Raw genomic sequence first — 15,969 nt, forward strand, 5'->3', positions numbered from 1 at the left:
CCAAACTTCTCCCAGCAGCCCTGGGTGGGAGGGTTCACCAACACCCCCATTTTGCAGATGGGAAAACTGAAGGCTGCAAGGCAGGGGGAGGGGTGAGAGTGAGGGAGGTGACGAGGCAGTCAGGGACTTGAAGGTCACACGGCCAGTAAACGCCAGAGCCCAGCTTTAAATCAGCACGGTGGGACCAATATCCATGCACTTGGACTGATCTTTGTAATAGGGGTGGGCATTTGGCAGGCAGCAGGGGCAGACAGACTCTCACCTGGAGAATCCCGTGGACAGAGGAGCCTGGCGGGCTACAGCTCATAGGGGTGCAAGAGTCAGACATGACTGAAGCAACTTAGCATGGCATAGGGGCAGAAAGATGATGCAAAAGAGAGTCAGAGAAAATAATAACTAAAGAGTTAAGATATGTGGAAGCAGCACGTAGCAATGGAATATGCAGGGGTGTGGGGGGCCAGGGGTGTCCAGCCTCAGTGGTAGCCAGGTAGCCTTCTCAGACAAGCAGCAGTTGTCAGGTATGAATGAACCATGGACAGAATATGGGAATTAAGCATCCTTATAAAATCACTTGTAAAAACTCTCAAATCAAAACCAACTGGGGTGGGAATTCCCTGGTGCTCCAGTAGTTAGGACTTGGCGCTTTCAGTGCCAGGTCCCAGGTATCCGTGGTTGGGGAACCAAGATCCCACAAACTATGCAGTGTGGCCAGACAAAAACAAACAAAAAATCCAGTTGGGAAATGTATGATAAAAAACCATCATGGGGGCTTCCCTGGTGGTCCGGGGGTTCAGAATCCTGCTTGCAAACACAGGACAGGACTCAGGTTCGATCCCTGGTTGGGGACATAAGATCCCATACGCCGTGAGGCAGCCAAGCCCATGGGCCACACTACTGAACCTCTGCAGTGCAACTAGACAGAAGCCCTTGAGCCTCAGCAAAGATCCTGAGTGCCACAAATAAGACCGAAAGCAGCAGGGGAAAGAAAAAAAAAACATCCCAGCCACCTAACGCTCAGTAGGATAGCTTTTTTTTTTTTTATCAGAAAATAACAAGTGTTGTAGAGGATATAGAGAAACCAGCATCTTTATGTGCTGTTGGTAGGAATGTAAAATGGCACAGCCATTATGAGAAAAGATCTGGCAGTTCCTCAGAAATTAAACACAAAATTACCAAATGATTGAGCAATTCCACATCCAGGTATACATCCAGAAGAACTGAAAGCAGGGTTTCAAGGAGATATTTGTACCCCTATAGTCACAGCAATGACAGAGGATGAGATGGTTGGATGGTGTCACTGACTCGATGAACATGAGTTTGAGCAAACCCCAGGAGATGGTGGTGGACAGGGGAGCCTGGCGTGCTGCAGTCCATGGGATCGCAAAGTCGGACAGGACTGAGTGACTGAACTGAACGGAACTGATATTCACAGCAGCATTACTTTCAATCGACAAAAGGTAGAAACAACTCAAGAGTCCATTGAAGAGTTAATGGATGATCAAAGTACGATCCATCTACACAATGGAACACAAGAGATGCAGGTTGGATCCCTAGGTCAGGAAGATCCCCCTGGAGGAGGGCATGGCAACCGACTCCAGTGTTCTTGCCTGGAGAATCCCATGGACAGAGGAGCCTGGCAGGGTACACTCTATGGGGTCACAAAGAGTCAGACACGACTGAAGTGACTTAGCACACACACACACACAATGGAACACTAGTCAGCCTTAAAAAGGAAGGATATTCTGACATGGATGAATTGAGGACTTTATGTTAAGTGAAATAAGTCACAAAAAGGACAACTATTGCATGAGTCCACTTACATGGGGTCCCTAGAATGGTCAAATTCCTAGAGATAGAAAGTAGAAGGGTGAGTGCCAGGGGCTTAGGGAGGGGGAAAAAGCAGTGAGTGTTTAATGAGGACGGAGGTTCAGTTTGAGAGGGCGAACAAGTTATGGAGACGAATGGGGTTGATGGTTGTGCAACAGCGTGAATGGACTTAATGCTGCTGACCTGGACAATTAAAATGGTTCATTTTATGTTACGGGCATTTTGCCACACTTTAAAAAAAGTACAAACAAACGAAATTCCATCCTGGACAGAGTGTCACCTGAGGACACAAGAGATCCTTCAAACTCTAGGCCAGAGCGTGGACCAAACGCTGCTCAACGACTTTCCCTGAGCGCTAAGAATGGTTTTTGTAAAACCATTGATGTTTTTAAATTGACATTTGTAATTAGTGAGATGACAGGAAATACCAACTTTGAACCCCAGCTGAGCCTTAAATGTTATCTGCCTGATCAAGAATTCCCCTTCTTTCTCATGAGTAGACCTAACTTACAAAAAGTTAGGCTCGGTTATTATCATTCTATGATTTTCACCAATTAGGAAAAAAAAATCTGTGGGAACATGTTTTCTCCCTTCTTATATTAAGTGTTATGGGCTTCCCAGGTGGCGCTAATGGTAAAGAACTGTCTGCCAATGTAGGAGATGAGGGTTTGATCCCTGGTTCTGGAAGATCCCCTGGAGTAGGAAATGGCAACCCACTCCAGTATTCTTGCCTGGGAAATCCCATGGACAGAGGAGCCTGGTGGGTTACAGTCTATGGGGTTGCAAAGAGTCAGACACGCCTGAGTACTATCTATCTATACTAAGCGTCAACATTATTTCCTCGATTTTGCCTAAAATATTTCCCATGTGGCCTTTTCTAGAATAAGATGCTGGAGGAATTCCCTGGCAGTCCAGTGGTTAGGACTCTGTGATCTCACCACTGAGGACCTGGGTTTTATCCCTGGTCTGGGAACTAAGATCCCACAGGCTGCGTGGCAAGGCCAAAAAATAAAAATAAACTTTAAAAAATTTAAAAAAATAGAATTAATTGCTGGACTGAGGTGAGAGGAAAGGCACTGCCCTGGTAGTTTTTACTCCTAAACTCTCCCAGATTCAATTCAAAGTTCTAGAAGCTGGAGCTAGAAGCCTCTCAGCTGTAACAGGAAAGGTGTGTGAGTGGCTGAGTGGGGAGACTGGGCTTCCAGAAGTCGGTGCAGAGTGGACCACGCCTCCCCCATCCCCGGCTCAGCACCACTCACCCATGCCTCGGAGCTCCACGGCCGGGCGGCACAGCTGGAGAGCTTCCCGGAGCAGGCTGACCTCAGGACAGTCCATGTGTGGGGCGCACAGGGCGAAGTCCTCCAACAGACCCTCGATGCCCCCAGAGAGGCCCCGGCAGGAAATCCAGCTCATGCTGCCTGTGGGGAGAAGGGGGTGCTGTGGGGAGCCTGCAGCTTCTTTCAGCGCATCCTGGGAGGAGGGTGCTCACCTCCTCGTTTCTCTGAGGTTCTCACTCCCAGCCTCACTGACACTTGGGGCTGGGTGGTATTCTGTGGTGGGGCCATCGGGTAGGGTGTGGAGAGCAGTGTCCCTGGTCTCCACCCACTAGAGGCCAGTGACGCCTCCCAAGTGATGACAGTTGGAAACATGCATATTGTCAAGCGTCCCTTAGGAAGCAGAGTCATCCCTGGTTGAGAATGATAGGAATGAAGAGATGGATGGATGGATGGGGAAAGAGAGAGATGGACAGATAAATAAAAAGATGGATGGACAGATAAATGATGGACAGACAGATAGACAGACGTGGATGGTAGATGGTTGGGTAGATCCCCTGGGGTAGGAAATGGCAACCTACTCCAGTATTCCTGCCTGGAAAATTCCATGAACAGAGGAGCCTGTCGGGCTAAAGTCCATGGGGCTGTGAAGAGTCAGACACACCTGAGCAACGGAGCATACACACAGAGATAATAGATTGATAGGCAAATAGATAGATGGATGGATAGACAGATATAAAGATGCTAGATATAAATGGTAGAGAGATAGAAATATAGGTAGGTTGGTAGGTTGACAGATAGTTTTGATAGATATTGGTTAGATAAATAAAAAGATGACAGATACAGATGGTAGAGAGAGATATATATGTTAGATGAGATTTTATATATATATATATAGAGAAAGAAAGAATGATAAATATGGCAGATTACAGATAGATGCAGATAGACAGGCGATAGATACTAGATACTAGATGGTAGATAAATAGAGATGGTAGATGATAGATTGACAGATAGGTAGCCAGGGTCTCTCTCATCCTAAGACAGTTTCTCATCCTCTTTCTCATCAACTAGCCCTAGATGCCAGCTGCAACCAAAATATCTCCAGACATCACCTAGGGTCCCTTGGTGTGTGTGTAGGTGGGGTGGTGATGGTGCAGAACCCTGGTGAGAACTAGTGCCTTAAAAGGAGCCAGAGATTTTAACCTTCACCCTTCCGCCTTGTCAGGCTCCAGAAAGTGGGAACACCAGAGGGTCAGGGACCCACGCAACCCCCTCCGAGACCTTACCCAGAACCTCCTGCTTCAGCTCCTCCATACGGCCCGCATGGAGCAGGTGGTAGGGTAACTCCTTCAGCTTCCTCAGGTTTGCAACCGTGTCTGAGAACCACAGGGGCTGAGGGGCCACCTGCAGAGGAGGAGAGAGCTGGCAGCCAGGTCACTAAGACACAATCTCATTCATTCACTCCACAAACACGGGCCAGGCCAGGTGCCAGGTGATGCTGGAGGGACAGTGACACGATTTCAGATGGAGACACCCTCACATAGCCACACACAGGCTGGGCTGGAACAGGAGGGGTCTGGGGCTCCGGGAATCCAAGGGGCAATGAAACTGGGTCTCACAGGGTAAGTAGGATCCTGTCTGGCAAAATACATTGGAAATGATGGCGTTTCAGAGCAAGGGAGCATCATGTGCAAAGGCCCAGTGGTGGGAGAGAGCAGGATCAGAGTTTGGGAAGGCTGAATTATAAGACAGAGTGAAGGATCATGGTTGGGATGAGACTAGGGAGGTTGTCGATAACAGATCACAAAAGCACTGAACATCAGAATGCGGAGATTGGACTGGAGACTGGGGAGCCATGGGAGGTACTAGAGGAGAGATGTGATCAGATTGGATGGTCAGAAGCATTGCTGGGGAAGATGGACTGGAGTGGGAGGCCCTGAGGCTATGAGACCAGGAAGGGGGCAAACCGCATCCTAAAGGGACGAGGCTGAGCCTGCAGGAGTTCTTAGCACACAGGAGGGGATCTATGAGAAACCAGAGGAGAAAGAATCAGGCCTGGCCCTGCCTCTGGCTGCTTCCCTGTGCAGGAGGGAGAATGAAAAAGAAAAATCGAACTAAAATAAAAGATTAAAAGTGTATTCCCTAGTTGTAGTCACAGTGCTATGTTTAGGGAAAATGTTAACAATAGGGGAATCTAAAAGAAGTGTCCACAGGAACTCTTCCACTCGTGGCAACTAGTCTGTGACTCTAAAATGAATTTGAAACTAAAAGCGTCTTTTAAAAAGTCTGAGGTCTGGACTTCCCTGGTGATCCAGTGGTTAAGAATCTGCCTGCCCATTCAGGGAACACGGGTTCAGTCCCTGGTCCGGGAAGATCCCATGTGCAAAGGAGCAACTAAGCTCGAGTGGTGCAACTACTGAAGCCCATACGCCTAGAGCCCAAGCTCCGCAACTAGAGAAAGACTGCTTGCAGCCACGAAGACTCAGCACAGACAAAAATAAAGTAAATAGATAAACAGTCTGAGTTCTGCCTCGGAGTGAAGGGAGTGTGGAGTGAAGAGCAAGTAGTCAGGGGAATTCCCTGGCAGTCCAGTGGTGAGGACTCTGCGCTTCCGCTGCAGGGGACACGGGTTTGATCGTTGCTTTGGGAACTAGATCCCATAAGCTGCGTGGCATGGCAAAAAAAAAAAAAAAAGAAGAAAAAGAACAAGTAAGCAAAAGGAAGGAAATTATGGAAGACTTACTGAAGGAAGAGGCATTTGAGCTGGGTCTCGAGGTATTTGAAAGGCAAAAAAAAAAAGAGAGAGAGACGGCGACTTGTAAGCTAAGGACCCAAGTCTTACAGCTCCTGAAGAAAGGCTGGAAGGAAATATGTGACTAGTGACTGGAAGTGTGGGACCAGCTCTTCTCAGAGTGGGGACTTGTGGGTTTAGCTTTTATTTTACTGTTTGATCCTCTCTGTGATCTCCAACAATTACACATGACTCTCCTAGGTGGGAAATGAAATAAGTGCTATTTTTAAAATGAGTAACACTTTGGGAGAACCAATAACAGAAAATTGAATTGTATCAGGAGATTCACAAGGAAAACATCAACCTGCCTCCCCCCTACTCCCTTACACACCCACACCCCACACACACACACACACACACACACACACACACACAAGGAGGAAACTGCTGTGTTTCAGGGTGAATCAGAGCACAAGGAATTAAAATTCTGGGATGCCATGACTTTGGAGATAAGCTTTTAAACGTTGTGATTTTGTTTTCTCGTCTGGAAAGTTGGTGGAGCATAAATTCCTCATCTGCTGCTCCCCATCCTTCAGATAATGTTTGGGGACTTCTCGTCCTTTGTGAGGAAAGAAGGAAAGGAGGCAGAGGGCATCTGGAGTGGAAATAAGGAATGGAAGGAGGCACGTGCTTTGTGGGCACAGAAGTGTGGAGGCTGGGAGTGGGGAGCAGGGGTCCCCGGACACCTCACCTTGCGGTCCAGGTTCAGGGGTTTTCCCACAAGTGGCAGGGTGATGAGTTTCTTGATGCCCTGGCTCCAGGCCCCTGAGAAGAAGTCAGCCAAGACGCCGTGACTCTTGGCCTTCTCAGGCCCAGACAGGTAGTGCTCTCGGACCACCTCGGCCAGCTGTCTGCAGAGAGGAGACACGGGCTGATGGGCCTGGGGCTCGGGGTGAGCTCAGAGCTGGCGACTGGCCACCACCCCCAGGAAGTGGTTTCCCAATGCCAGTCCATCCTAAACTCCTTCTAGATGCTTGCTGGCTCAGCTGACCGCCTGCACTATTTGTTACCTACCATTTGTCTCTAAATCAACCCATCTTACCTTTTTCCTTAAATAATTTTACTTTAAAAAAGAAATATTTGGTAAACAACAAGACCTACTGTATAGCACTGGGAATTGTATCTTATAATAATCTATAATGGAAAAGAATCTGAAAAAAATGTATACAAGAGTATACTAATATGTATAAAAGTATATTAATATACAAGATAAAATATATAAATATAAATAATATATAATAAATATAAGATAATTTATATACAAATAACATATAATGTATAAGATAATTTATATATAAGTACTAACATATATATAACACATATATAATATATGATAATAATATGTATATATTTGAGTCACTTTGCTGTACTCTTGAAACTAACACAAAACTGTGAATTAACTGGTGGTGGTTTAGTTGCTAAGTCATGTCTGACTCTCAGGAACCCATGGACTATAACCCTCCAGACTGTCCATGGGACTTCCAATTTAAAATCAGAAAATTTGGGTTCCTCGATAATTAAACATAAAACAAGTTACTGTATGATCCAGAAATTTCACTCCAGAGTATATACCCCCCAAAGAATGGAAAAGCAGGTGTTCAAATAAAAACTTGTACATGCATATTCACAGCAGCACTAGTCACAATCACCAAAAGGTAGAAACAACCACTTGTCCCTCAACGAGTGAGTGAATAAATAAAGTGTGATCCATGCCTGGAAAGGAATATTATTCAACCATAACAAGGAATGACGCACTAGCACATGCTGTAACATGGATAAACCATGGAAATAATATGCTGAGTGAGATAAGCCAGACGCAATAGACCACACTGTGTGTGATCACATCCATGTGAAATGTCCAGAACAGGCAAATCCTGAGAGACAGAAAGCAGACTCGTGGTTGCCAGGGGCTGGGGGAGGAGGGGATGGGGTACCTTTTAGGGCAGTGGGGATGTTCTGGAAGTAGACCAGAGGTGATAGTTGTACAACATGTGAATATGCTAAATGCCACTCAACTGTTTGCTTTCAAATGATGAATTTCATGTGAATTTCTCCTCAATTTAGAGAAGTAGTTCATTGTGGGAGCTCCCTGGTAGTCCAGTGGTTAGGACTCTGCAATTTCACTGCCAAGGGGTCGAATTCTATTCCTGGCCAGGGAGCTAGGAGCCCACAAGACATGTGGGGTGACTAATCATGATAACAAACAAGTTAGCTGTGTTAGAGCTCATGGTGGGGAGACCCTTGAATGCTGTGCTAAGTGGACTTGATTCCCTGGGAATGGGGAATGAGGAAGGATCTGGAACAAAGAGGAACCCAACCAGTGAGCCCTCGCTCTTGGAGTCCCACCCAGACAGTGTCACCAACCCGCTCAACTCACCTGTGGGCAATGGCCAGAAGGGTGAAGCCATCCACGGGGCGCCTGGCCAAGCAGTTACCCAGATCTCGACGAAGCCTCACCCACAGCAGGGGCGGGAAACGCAGAAGCTCTTTGCTGGGTGGGGTCCAGTCTTGGTACACACTCTGCAGGACCTCGTCATCCAAGGATAGGACATCCTTTAGCTCCGCCTCTGAGAGCCCATGCCTGTGGAAAGGAGGGACGGACACGGGAGCACGCCTGTGTCTCCTGCATTTGGAGAACGCAGAAGCCGAGGGAGGGACAGATGTGACCAGCTCTATGGCATCCTGCCCATCACCGAAGGGCTCCCCATGGAGATCAGCGTTTGGACAGTGCCCACCACCAGCTGATACTCACCTGGGTCCAGCTGTACCCATCAAAAGGCATTTCCTAGTCTTTCCTTCTTTCTCACACCTACAGAACCCTGAACCATCCCTCCACCAACCTCAGATGAGTCAAGTAGCACAGGAAGAGAAGTAACTTAGGAAAATAATGCATAAACCACCTCCACGTGTTCCTGCCTGAAAAAGGAAGTGGCTTTAAACACGATAAGCATCGGACTGGAGTGGCCTTCATAATAGCTGCAAGCATTTGCCTGGAAAAACTAAGAGACTTGCCACAAATTTCCTCTGGGTTGGAGAACAAGCAGAGTTCATTTCAAAGCAGATGAGAGAGGGAGGCTGGCTTCTGCTTACAAGGAATACAAACACCTTGTGTATGTGTGTTTTTAACTCCCTGATATCGATTAGTCTTCATTTTGCTGGAAATACTTTCTACATTCTTTACACATACAGAATACCTGCTCGCTTGTAATTTTCTGTTGTCCATCGAGGTAGGTATTAACATCAGTATTCTCTGAGATCTCTTCCACTGAGGCAATCTCATCTCTGACCATCACAGATATGAGACTGGTGGTGTTCTCCACAGTTCCCCCGTTGGGGTAGCCAGGCCGTCTCCCTAATCTGCTTTTCTCCTCTTGACAGTTCTTTCCAAACCAATATTCCTGGGAGCCACAACATGGGGGTTTACAGGGGGTGGTCCAGTGTTTCCTCAAACATTTCCTCTTTCAGAATAGAATCTTCTGGGATTTCTCTGGCAGTCCAGTGGTTAAGACTCTGTACTTCCAATGCAGGGGCACAGCTCTGATCCCTGGTTTGGGAAGTACGATGCCACATACCTCAAAAGTGAAAGTGAGGGTCGCTCAGTCACGTCCAGCTCTTTGTGACCTCATGGACTATACATAGAGTCCACGGAATTCTCCAGGCCAGAATACTGGAGTGGGTAGCCTTTCCCTTCTCCAGGGGATCTTCCCGACCCAGGGATCAAACCCAGGTCTCCCGCATTGCAGGCGGATTCTTTACCAGCTGAGCCACAAGGGAAACCCAAGAATACTGGAGTGGGTAACCTATCCCTTCTCCAGCGGATCTCCCTGACCCAGGAATTGAACCTGGGGTGTCCTGTATTGCAGGCAGATTCTTTACCAACTGAGCTATGAGGGAAGCCATGTACCTCAAGGTGTAGCCAGAAGGAAAAAAAAAAAAACCAATAAAATCTTCTTTCTCAATCTTCAGGATACTCTCGATACAAACCAGGCTTGGATTCTCTCTTTGTGGTTTCAGGCACAATGAATGGCTTGTCCACCAGATCAAAAAAATGGGACATCCCAAGAGGCTTTCAACCTGGATATCCAAGGGAAGCACAGCCCCACACTTCTCTGGCATCCCACCCCTCTGGGTAGGGACCTGGCCAGTCCATTCATTCTCAGAGAGGCAGAGGGGCTGCATCCTGGAAGGCCGCTGACATCAGTAGAGCATGGGCACTTTTGCTTAACCCCTGTTCATGAGGTGTCATCTCTGTGCTGCTCCCTGGAGGACACAGAGCTAGGGGCCCACGAAGCTTATCTTCTAGTGCAGAGAGCCACATAGAAAACAACCGGGAAAAACACACACACACACACACAAACAGTAACACCAGTTGCTAGGAAGAAGATAAGCCAAGTCACAGGAAGGAGAAAGACAAGGTAAGTGGCAGGGGAGAGATGGTTCTTGGAGCATGTGAGTCCCTCTGATAAGGTGCCCTCAAGAGCTGGAATTGTGCAGGAGGGGGCCTTCTTCTGTTTGTCAGATGGGGAAACTGAGGTTTGCGTATTCGTGGTCCTGGATGGCCAGGGGAAGAGGAATTCAATTCCATCCCTGCTCTTGAAGATGTTGTGTCTCCTCGAGTCTAGAGCTACGCTGTCCAGTATAGTTGTCCCCAGCCACACACAGTCATTGAAAGTAAAAAATTAATGAAATTTAAAATCCAGTTTCTGGGAGGGATAAGCTGCCTTTCAAGTGTTTATTTGCCACATGTGGCTCGTGGTTACCACTTTGGACAATGAGATATAAAGCATTGCCCTCATTGCCAATATTCTATCAGATGGTGCTAGAGATGTGCACTGGGGGATGTGCTTGAGGTCACAGCTGAACCACTAGGTTAAAAGCCCTTCTCCTCCCCAAAGACATCCCTTGACAATGTGGACCCAAAGCAGGCACCTCACCTGCCCCCCAACATGGGACCTTCCTTTCCTGCGCTGCAGACAGGCTGTGTGTGAGGTCACACCACCCTGCATTTGATGCTGGTGAGGGACCTTGGCCAGTGATGTATTGCAAGTACAGTATCATTCTTCCAGCAGCCATATATAACGGACACTCAGCTACCCACTCTGTACAGAGGGTGTGTGAAAAGGCCACAATGCATGCCTAACACAGAGTTTCTCAGCCTCCCGCTGTGATGCTGAGGGACAGATCATCTAGGATGCTGGTAGAATTCCTAGCCTCCAACCACTAGGGGTCAGCAGCATGACAGGTGAGAGATGATGTGATGTGCTCTGTTCTCACTTCAGGCGTGTCTCACTCTCTGTGACCCCATGGATTGTAGCCCACCAGGTTCCTCTGTCCATGGGATTCTCCAGCCAAGAATACTGGAGTGGGTTGCCATTCCCTTCTCCAGGGGATCTTCCCAACCCAGGGATTGAACCCCCGCCTCATATATGCTGCATCGCCAGGAGGGTTCTTTACCACTAGCGCCGCCTGGGAAGCCCTGACGGATGATAGATAGACATGTATTGTTGTAGTTGTTCAGTCACTAAGTTGACTAACACTTTGCAACTCTTTGCAGGCCTGTGGACTGCAGCATGCCAGGCCTCCCTGTCCCTAACCATCTCTTGAAGTTCACCCAAGTCCATGTCCATTGAACTGGTGATGCTACATAGATAGATACATAGACAGAAGGAAAGAGAGATAACCTAGACCAATGCATGGAGACAGAAAGCAGATTAATGGCTGGCAGGGACTGGGAGAGGAGGATGAGGGGTGACTGCCAACAGGGACAGGGTCTCCCTTGTAGGGTGAGGAGCCATTCCTCACGGTTAGTGGTAGCACAACACTGTGAATGTATTGAATGCTGCCAAACTGTACACGTCAAAAGAGTGAACTTTATGTGACTGATACTGGGCTGAAAAGCCTTCCTCAAAATTCATGCCCATGGCGACCCTGTGAATAAGACCTTATTTGAAACCGGTCTTTGGGGAAGTGGTCAGGATGAGGTCCCACTGAGACAGGCTGGGACCTGGGGCCTGGGGCCCTTTGCTGCAGTGCATGCACCTGGACAAACGCCTCCTCGAACAACAGAATACAAACAAACTATAAAGAACTGAAAATAGCTTCACACACGCACCACTGGGGAAATTATGGATAAGACAGAAAGAGACCAGAAACCCAACTGCCACTTCTGAAGAGCTGGGAGCAAAATCAGGGTGTTTCACATGCCCCCTGCCTACCACACCACCAAAGGGGCGGACAAACCACCTAAGCTGCCCCTCCAGCCCGACCCCTACCTTCACCCGAATAAGGAACCAGCTCACTGGGAGCAAGCAAGCAGAGGAGTTTGTTATTTGTTCTCCCTCCCCCTCTGCTGCAGCAATGCATGCATGCTAAATTGCTCCAGTCATGTCTGACTCTTTGCAACCCCATGGACTATAACCCACCAGGCTCCTCTGTCCAAGAATACTGGAGTGGATTGTCATGCCCTCCTCCAGGGGATCTTCCTGACCCAGGGATGGAACCCATGTCGCATTGGCAGGCAAGTTCTTTACCACCAGTGCCACCTGGGAAGCCTGTGCTCACAGTAGAAGTACCAGTAAAGCCTTGCCTAAATTTCTTGTCTGGCCTCTGATCCATTTCTATTGATTGAGAAGGACAAGAACCCCAGTCAGTAACAATACTGGACAGAAGTGGACCCTAATCCAATGAGTGATGTCCTTCCAAGAAAAGAGGGAAATTCAGACAGAGAGACACAGGGATGGGACCACAAGATGACAGAAGTGGAGATTGGAGTGATGCTTCTACAAGCCAAGGAATGTTGAGCATGGCCAGCAACACCAGAAATGAAGGAAAATGCCTAGAACAGATTCTCCTTCAGAGCCTCCAGAAGGAGTGTGGTTCTGCTGACACCTCGATTTCAGACTCTGACCCTCAGAATCGTGAGAGAATATACTTCCATTGTTCTAAGGCACCCAGGTTGTGATTTGTTACGGCAGCCCTTGGAGAAGAATGCACGCGTACTATCTCAGTTCAAAACAAGAGTGAGCACAGCAGAGACTCACCGGGAAGACTCGATGTAGCCCAGCACGCGGGCCACCAGGAGCTGCCCGTGTGTCTGCTCCAGGCGGGCACACAGCTGTTGCATCGCCTCCTTAGCAGTGGAGGCCAGCGGGGCTGGCACAGTGAAGGAGGCCCACTTCCGGGCCTCCTCGAAAGCCAGCCTCAGCCGCCCTGGGTGTCCACACTCCGGGAGGCTGGCCCAGAGCATGTCCCTCTGCACCTGACTCAGTGTCCTCCTCGAGGCGGCTAGCAGGAGCTGGATCATCTCTTGCCCTTGGTTTCCGGAGAGGGGTTTCACCTCCCAGAAAGCCCCTCGGTCCATGAGCACCTGCTGCATGGTGTCTAAAGCCCCCCGCTGTCCAGAGCAGGCCGAGATGATGAGGTGGACCCTCGGCGGACATTTGGGAGGCAGCCAGGGGATTCTCCTAGCACAGTGGACAGAGTCCACCTCATCCACCGAATCCAGCAGGATCACGAGGGACTCAAAGTTTCGGCAGGAGATGGTGTGGAGGAGGATGTGGAAAAACTGGATCACCCTGGTGTGGGCCTCCAGGACCTGGGCAGGGGGCAGGGGTAGCCCATAGGCCAGGCACACCTGGAAGCAGATGCTCTGCAGCAGGCCTCGGGCCTCAGAGCTCATCTGTGATGTCCCCAGGAGCCGCAGAATGGTCACTGTCTTGCGGCCGAGCAGCCCCGGCATTTGCTCAGCCAGCTTGCACATCAGAGCAGTTTTTCCGATGCCGGGGGGTCCAAAAAGCACCAGGGGTGGGTGGGGGTGGCCATCACTCTGTCTCAGTCGCTGCCCCAGCTGGGTCAGGAGCTCCTGGCGCCCACAGAAGGTCCGGTTGACCTCGGCACTGAGTCCCAGATGGTGACGGATCTCCTGATAGAGCCACGCCAACTCCTGCCTGCCCGCCTCCAGCTCCCGGAGGCACTCAAGAACCTGATGGTTAGCCCTGGCCACAAACTGTTCCCCCAGCTCCTTCAGGTATCGGGCATGAGCCTTGTTTTTGGGGTTCACCAGGTCTCGGCTCCATGGTAGGTGGTGGGCCTTGAGAACTCCAGGCTGCCGGTCAGCGATGCGCTCCTTGAGGTTGCTGAGAAGGTTCTGGGCATCCGTGTCCAGGCAACCATCTGCAAGACGGTCCACCATTTTGAGGGCACAGTCTTCCAGGATGTGCTTATTGAGGTCTTGGATCTCTCTCAGGAAGACGGTTACCCCGTGGTCCCCAAATGTTGAGTTCAGCAAGGCCCGTTCTATTTCCCACTCAATGACTGCAAAAGTAGAGGAGAGTGTGGTCAGTGTTATGGCATCAGCTGGCTCAAATGGGGACAATTGGGAGACACATTCCAGGAATGGGAATACTGGAATTCAGGCTTAATGTGGGCCAGAGTCACTTGGAATAACTATAGACAACATGCAAAGGAATGGGCTCCAGTGTGTTCCAACAAAACTTTATTCATAAAAACAAGCAGTGGGCCAGGTTTGGCTTAAGGCCACAGTTTGCCAGAGTCACTTGGGGGCTCACAAAAACCGACATGGCTGGACCCTGCCTCCAGAAGTTCTGATTCTGCATGTCGGGGTAGGGCCCATGGTTTGAATTTCCAACAAGCTCCCAGGTGATGCTGAGGCTGGGGTTCAGAGGCCACACCAAGAGTGGCATTGATTCAACCACTATTCACAAAGAGCTGACTCATTAGAAAAGACTCTGATACGGGAAAAACTGAAGGCAAAAATGGGGCAGCACAGGATGAGATGGTTAGATAGCATCACCAACTCAAGGGACACGAATTTGGGCAAACTCTGTGAGATAGTGAAGGACAGAGGAGCCTGACATGCTGCAGCCCATGGGACTGCAAATAGACATGACTTAGCAACTGAACAACAACAACGACAAAATCAAAGATACCTTGGTGTAGGCAACACACAGATGGTTGTGAAGCAGTGTGTGTGGGAAGCAGTCTCATCATAAAACAATGCCATCAAACTCAAAATAGTTAAATATGGAGTTTATATAGCTCTTAGGTATGGCCCCAAAAGAACTGAGAACAAAAGCTCAAACACTGGTGTGCAGGAATTGTTCATTTCAAAAAGGTTAATTTCATGCTATGTGAAAGCTGCCATAGATAACTTACAAACTAACGTGCTTGAGTGTGTTCAAATAAAACTTTATTTATGAAAACAAGCATGGGCTGGGTTTGGCCCCTGGGCCATGGTATGCTGACCCCTGTCCCAGAGCATGCAGCAGCTGCCCTGAGGACCTGTATCTTCTAGAGCCAAGAGCCCACACTGACTTCTCCTTGGAGGCCTTTGTTTTGAAATAGCAATCAGGTTTGAATTATTTTTGAAGCTGACTTGGGCTCATCAGAGGCTCCCAAATCTCTGCAGCTGAGTGAGTCAGGCCCTTGGAGACAGGACTCAGTCTCAGAGCCAAAGACAAGAGCCACTTAAAAGTCCTCCTTGGTCTGACCCCACAACCCCCTTAGCCTCATGAATGGAGATCAGAGATGAAGGCAACTCACAGTCCTTAAATGGGATCCTTTTTGGACACATTTTGACAAGAACCAATCCAAGACCATCTGTCTGCCAGCAACAGGCTGTGTGACCTTGGGAAAAATCACTGCACCTCTCTGAGTCTCTGTTTCCTCCCTTTAACATGGGTATTAATCCCAAAATTGAAAGGGCTGCTATGAGGATTTTCTATTAAATAATGCTTTTGAAAAGCTGAGCATATTATGCTGAAGAAACAAAAGGTTATGGTCTGCGATTGTATCTTCTGTGACATGGTAGAAACAAAATAAATGAGATGGAGTTGGGTTAGTGCCTGCCAAGGCTGGGGTTTGTGGGGAGGGGTGAGTGTAGCTCTATATGGCAGTGGGAGGGACCCTTGTGTATCAACCATGGTGGTTACTTGAAGCTATACAGGTGATAAAATTGCAGAGAAAGAAAAGGCTCATACACACACCTGCACAAATGATTTCTGTTAGTCTCTCTGTATTCTAACAAGGTCCACTTCCTGGTTATAATACTGCACCCTA

The 15,969-nt window shown here is 48.6% G+C and overlaps 1 protein-coding gene across 2 annotated transcripts in view; it reads right to left on the reverse strand.

Moving 5' to 3' along the window:
• Nucleotides 1-15,969, reverse strand: part of NWD1 (NACHT and WD repeat domain containing 1) — a 77,176-nt gene that overhangs the window by 41,506 nt on the left and 19,701 nt on the right. For both annotated transcript variants that reach the window (XM_020880416.2, XM_070462312.1), the window contains 5 exons: nucleotides 12,933-14,205; nucleotides 8,270-8,473; nucleotides 6,584-6,743; nucleotides 4,388-4,505; nucleotides 3,087-3,245 (listed from right to left, as the gene is read on the reverse strand). In XM_020880416.2, the coding sequence (XP_020736075.2) occupies nucleotides 3,087-3,245; nucleotides 4,388-4,505; nucleotides 6,584-6,743; nucleotides 8,270-8,473; nucleotides 12,933-14,205 (1,914 nt within the window). The remainder of the gene's footprint in view (nucleotides 1-3,086; nucleotides 3,246-4,387; nucleotides 4,506-6,583; nucleotides 6,744-8,269; nucleotides 8,474-12,932; nucleotides 14,206-15,969) is intronic.

The sequence above is a fragment of the Odocoileus virginianus genome, chromosome 3 (genome assembly GCF_023699985.2).
Source record: "Odocoileus virginianus isolate 20LAN1187 ecotype Illinois chromosome 3, Ovbor_1.2, whole genome shotgun sequence".
Taxonomy (NCBI): Eukaryota; Metazoa; Chordata; class Mammalia; order Artiodactyla; family Cervidae; genus Odocoileus; species Odocoileus virginianus.